This window comes from Anastrepha ludens, chromosome 5 (assembly GCF_028408465.1).
Source record: "Anastrepha ludens isolate Willacy chromosome 5, idAnaLude1.1, whole genome shotgun sequence".
NCBI lineage: Eukaryota > Metazoa > Arthropoda > Insecta > Diptera > Tephritidae > Anastrepha > Anastrepha ludens.
The window spans coordinates 126,697,081-126,703,151 of record NC_071501.1 but is presented as its reverse complement, the minus strand read 5'-3'; the positions used below and the strand labels follow the sequence as shown (position 1 = coordinate 126,703,151).

Below are 6,071 nucleotides of genomic sequence, written 5' to 3'. Positions count from 1 at the left end.
TTTTGGAATGTTGCCGCGCTCGAGTTTGGAAGACTTCGGATGCTATATAATCCTAATTGGGTTTAACCCAGTCTAGACATCGTAATTAAACAACCCTGTAGACATCGCAGGCAAAATTGCCGCTGCACGTACCGCAATCAGAAGTGCAAGGGGGCTAAACTTGGCTACATAAGGCTGATGAACCTGTACACGGATAGATCGAAGTTGGAATGATGGGTTGGCGGAGGAGTATTCTGCGAGGAGCTCCCCATCAGGCCAAATTCAGGTTATCGGACCGCCCGCTGATAGAGCAGACCTTGACATTAAAAATCTGATGAACCTCATCAGCAACATAAAGCAGTTAACGCAATCGCAACACAGTCGGTGTTTGAGTGTTTATTTGAAATTTCGAATATAATTTTTTTTTTTCTTTTTGCTCTACTTTGTTCAATTTTGTTACGTAGTGTATTATGGAATTCATTGGCAATTATTTATGTTATGTATTACTTATTTACTACAGCATTGTGTTCCATGGGCTGTACCATTGATATTGTCTTGAAAATTTGAAGATAAGGTGATATCTGATGTGTGCTGTTGAATTACGCAAGCTGTTTGCTGGATGTTGGCAAATATGTACAAGTACGTGCATATACACACATTTCGCTGCTATGCAGACTTGAAAATATTATTACGAGGTTTACCGGTAATAGTTTATAGCAGTTATAAATATAGCTTATAAAAGGGTATAGTACCAGCATTGAGATTATGTGCGTGCATACTTATGTGGAGAAACATACGGCAAAGCCATATTGAAATTCCCGAGGTGTTTTATTAATATTTTATAAGAATACAGTAATATATTATACACAAATGTTTTAAAAAATTTAACCAAATTATCGACTTAATGACTATACCCAAAATACCGTAATGCACTTTTTCACTTTTGCGATAGTTTTGACTTTAATTGATCTGCAACATATTGCCAATATTTACTTCGCACAATATCATGTGTTTTAGACATGTCGCTGCAAAGGTTGTATACTTTCCTCGACAACACTTCAGACTCAGCTGTATCACATTGTTGTAAGCACTGCTCTCTATACATATCGATTAGGAATGCTAGAAGATACGGCGAACGTACCCCATTCGCGTACAATTCTTCACAAAATGCTAAAACATCCGAGTTTTGGTTGTATGACTCATCTGCACATTGCCTTAGAATGCCCCCTAAATAATTCCAAGCACTTTCATTGTTTTTTACAACGCGTATGCGATTCATTGTATACTGAGTCTCTCGTTGCACAACCTCGGGAGTAAAACCGAAGTGCTTAAGTACAAAAAAGCGTTGATTCCATGCGGAGTTGTTACGAATATCTTCCGCAATTAGGCGGTCCACAAATGTTAGTTCATTTTCGAAGAGACTATAAAATTAAACTAAATTAAATTCATTTCAATCTTGGAAAGGGGCATCTTGAATACTACTTACTCGAATGTTTTTATGGCCCATTGTCGATGTTGCCAAGCATGGTAATTTTTGTTATCGCGCTCCAGAGCTATCTTAGTCAACTCCAGTTCTTTTGAGGAATCATTTAACATTTCCACAATAACACGACGATGGTGCCAAACCTGGTAGTTCTTCGCATTGTCACGTATAACTTCATCCAAATAATTCAACTCCTCGTACAGATCGCAGTCCAACGCCCGTAAAATATTACGCCGGTACTGCCACACTGTATAATTAGCTGGATTTAGTCGAAGAGCGTCTGCCGTCAGCTCAAGCGCTCGACGTGATTTTTCTTTATGCGCGAGAACAGCTCGAAAGTAATCGAAGACTTCGCGAACTGTAAATCAAAAATGACAAAGAATAATAAATTAAAATGGTAACAGTTGGTGTCTTCCATTTTTAATTATTCAAGTGAACTTGCATTTGGGACTGTAAGCTATAGCAACCACGGGGTGCTCGCCATCATCTTGTGGAATAGGAGTCACATCAGACCACTCGTTGCGCTGGCTGTATGGAACCCATTCTTCAGACCAGTCGTCACTATCACTCTCACTCATTTTACTACGATTTACTTCTGTCTTCACGGAAAATACCGAACAAATTTCTTCATAAAAATACGAACGAATAAAATTTACAAAAACCCCTTTGCGACAGAACGATCAGCTGACTCACAGGCTCTGTTCTATTAATCATACAATTTGACGGTCGCTATATACTGTGTTGATAAACGCACCGAAATTAATCAGCTCCACTGATACAACGATATTTTAAAATATTTGTTAATTTGTGTTAAATGTGCAATATTTAAATGAATTATAGAAGACTGAAGTACATATATTGAACATATTTCATTAGTTTAAGGCACTTAATGAATATTTTGGCTAAAATTTAGTATAATGTATATCGCTTTGGAAAAAACGGTAAAAAGGGGGTGATAGAGGGGTGTATCCCCATCTTAAAACTGAAAACAGAACCTGCCGGAGGCTTATAGTTTTTAAGTAATTTAATGTTAAAGTACTATAATTTAGCGAAAAGTTGGTGTTGCCATACACCTGAAATGAAAACGAAGTTCGCACGCAGGGATGTTCAGTGGAAGGTTCATTGTAAAACTGCAGTATTTTTTGCTGTAATTTAAAGTTGAGAAATAATTTTGAAAACAAAAAATAATAAAGTAATTAAAATTAAATTAAATTAATTAACACAGTATTTTTGCGTGGAACTCTTTATCGCGTAGGCGGCCTTCGGCCGCGCTTCAAAAAAATAACCCTCATCAGTCTAACTCCGGCTACGCAATCCACAGTATTTTTGCGTAGAACTCCTTTTCGCGTAGGCGGCCTTCGGCCGCGCTTCAAAAAAATAACCCTCATCAGTCCAACTCCGGCTACGCAATCCACAGTATTTTTGCGTAGAACTCCTTTTCGCGTGGGCGGCCTTCGGTCGCGCTTCAAAAAAATAACCCTCATCAGTCCAACTCCGGCTACGCAATCCACAGTATTTTTGCGTAGAACTCCTTTTCGCGTGGGCGGCCTTCGGCCGCGCTTCAAAAAAATAACCCTCATCAGTCCAACTCCGGCTACGCAATGCACAGTATTTTTGCGTAAAACTCCTTTCCGTGTTAAAACCATTGAACCCAAAATTAAAACGTCATATGCGTGTATGTAGTAAGCAGGCACAATAACCCCCATTCCCATCATTAACACTAAACTCAAGTACTTAATTTTTGTTTTCATTTGCAGGCATCCGGCAACACCATACTGTTGTAATTCCAATCTTCTTCTTGTTCGCGCTTAAAATTGGAATGTGTTTGCATAGGCAAATGAATTTGCATTTAATTTTAATAGATATAATTAGAATATTAGCATAAAAATCGGTACAAACACGCGTGGGAGTGTATATTTGGTGAATTTTAGTGAAATGTTAAAAAATATAGAGTGTAATGTGGCAAATTATAGTGAAGTTCCCGAGGGCATTTTGAATGTAAATAATTAAGAAATTGTTATTTCCCGAATAATTTAAAGTTATAAAGAGTGGTCCTTAACACCTCACTAACATCTCCACCAAGTTTCATTAAAAAAAACATAGTTTGCCAGAAATTCCAAAATATACATTGTTCTAAATTCCAGCCAATATTTTTTCCTCACCTTTCAACAGAACACAAGCAAACGCAAGAATGTGTGATACAAATTTCGTCACAGCTGCCTGCTGGTTTTTGTTCACAAATGATGGTCACAAAGTTTAGCGTTTTCCTATAACTCATTGATGTCTATCGCATACTTAACTTCTCTGCCTTGTGAATTCTTTTGTAAAATATTCACAATGAGCGAATTTATCGAGTGTTTACTAATTATACCTTAGTAAAAACGAAATTGAATCGGGTGGTAATCGTCCGCTAAAACGCAAGATATACGTTAGCAAATCCGGTTATCCGACGTGGTGAAACGGGCCCTCACATTGGATCTGGGTATTTAAGGGGTTACATGGGTTTCCTTAGTTCAAAAAATAGATTTTTTTTGGCTTATTAATTTCTACAACATCTCAAGAATATTATACTAAATTTTGAAGTCGATTACTATTGAAGTCGAAGACTATTATTCGGTTTCGGAGATACAGCCTTTGGAATGTGTGCGCTCCAAGCCACTTTTATTGTTACTCAAAACTTTAAACGCGTTTTTCTCGGAACCGTGTTTTCAAAGTCGGTTGTCAAATGTTCTCGAAAACTACTCAACCGATCTTGATGAAATTTTACACAGGTGCTTGAGATACAACTTACTCGTGCTTGAAGGGAGGATTTTTTTTTTTTTCAATTACAACTATTTAAAAAAAAATAAAATGTCAAGCAAATTTGACCGAAATTTTCATTTTTTGGAAAAAAGTCTGCCAAAATTCCAATTTTTATTTTTTTTTCCTTCCTTCGTTCAAGCACGAGTTTATGGTCTTAACAAAACCCATGTAACGCCTTAAATAAGAACAAGTCAGTGGTGTTTTTTATTATATCAAATGGCATTAAATGAAACTGTAATTAATTGAATCAATTCAAAAGCACGCTTGTATTTTCGACAAAAGCTCGAAAGAGTATAGAAACAGGCTTGCGAAGGAGAAATATGGGAATAATGTAGCGTCCGCCACTAATGCGAGCGGTAAGTGACTATTTTAAAATTAAAGCATTTTTATAATATATAAAATTTTTTAATAATTGTAGTTTAACAGCCTCAAAATCGGTGGAGATCATTTCGCGATCAATATGAAAAAAAGTGGTTCATCATCTTCGCGAAGTGCGGCGTAAGAGTTTGGTGGATGGAAATACATGGAACCAATGGCCTTTTTACGGCGGCAGGTAGCGCCACAAAAGTAGAGATAGTAACAATAAATTTGAATAATATTTTTAGTTATATTCAAGAAATTTTGGTTTTGAATGATAGGCAAAATATCTGAATGCGATTTGCATTTCTATTTGTTTAATCCTCCGTTGAGCACCCGGGTCTGGCCAGACTAGTTTTTCAACTTTGGACGTAAATTTAACATATTTTTATTACAACTAACACCTTGAGATTCCAGGTAACTTCTTAAAATTAAATTGTCTCTCGATGTATGGATATAACCTTTTAAAAAGGATCTTCGAACAGGACGAAAAAAGGGTAAACCCGGGCGCCCAACCGAAGGTTTTAAAAAAGGTATCCAACGGAGGGTTAACATGTCAATATGCATATGTATGTAGATGCAATATTTTCATTTTTTATTTTTCCACAACAAGTTAATGTGCAATATATAGATTTATGAATTACTATTTTATGTTTTTGATCCCGTTATTTTTTAAAATTTTTTATACATCATGGTAGAAATTTGAATAAATGAATGAATTTTCATGTATTTGAAAAAATATCTATAAATTTGTGACAGACCTATAATGCGATTATTAACTATTATGTTCAGAAATAGTCGGACAAAAAAAACAGTCAGAATTTTGACACCAGCTGCTTTTGGCAGTCAACTAATACAGCCCAAAAATCGTAAACATAAAAAACAAGATGGTACATTCCCAGTCTATTGCTTCAACAAAGTATGGTATTAAATTTCATCAAACAGAAAATCATTTTCGCAATTCAATTTAAAATAAAGACCTAGCAGAGTTAGCGGCAGCAGTAGCCGAATGGATTTGTTGCATGACTACTATTCGAAGAGTATAGGTGCGAATCTCCATGAAACACCAAAATGAAGAACAAGTTTTTCTAATAGCGGTCGCTCTTCTGACGACAATGGCAAGCCTCCGAGTGCATTTCTGCCTTGAAGAAGCTCCTCATAAAATATATATCTGCCGTTCGGAGTCGGCTTAAAACTGTAGGTCCCTCCATTTGTGGAAAAACATCAAGATGCACGCCATAAATAGGAGGAGAAGCTCTTCCAAACACCCTTTAAGCGCCAATTATATATACACTAGCAAACCCGGCCCCCTTCGCTGGGCACACTAAAATAGAATAGATATGGTTTAGAACAGAAAATATATGGTTTTCATATTATTTATTTCTTTATTCTTTATTCAAGCGCTTTGGCATAAACAATATTTTTTGTTTTTCTATTTGTTTTTGAGTAA

General features: G+C 36.3%; 1 protein-coding gene across 1 annotated transcript; it reads right to left on the bottom strand.

Annotated features, from left to right (window-relative positions):
- Window positions 1-788: 788 nt before the first annotated feature.
- On the bottom strand, window positions 789-2,205 carry LOC128864011 (protein farnesyltransferase/geranylgeranyltransferase type-1 subunit alpha). Its single transcript, XM_054103477.1, has 3 exons — window positions 1,905-2,205; window positions 1,466-1,820; window positions 789-1,400 (listed from the first exon to the last, which is right to left on the bottom strand). The coding sequence occupies exons 1-3, from the start codon at window positions 2,038-2,040 to the stop codon at window positions 917-919; spliced, it is 975 nt and encodes a 324-aa protein (XP_053959452.1). The 5' UTR covers window positions 2,041-2,205; the 3' UTR covers window positions 789-916.
- Between the last annotated feature and the right edge of the window lie 3,866 nt (window positions 2,206-6,071).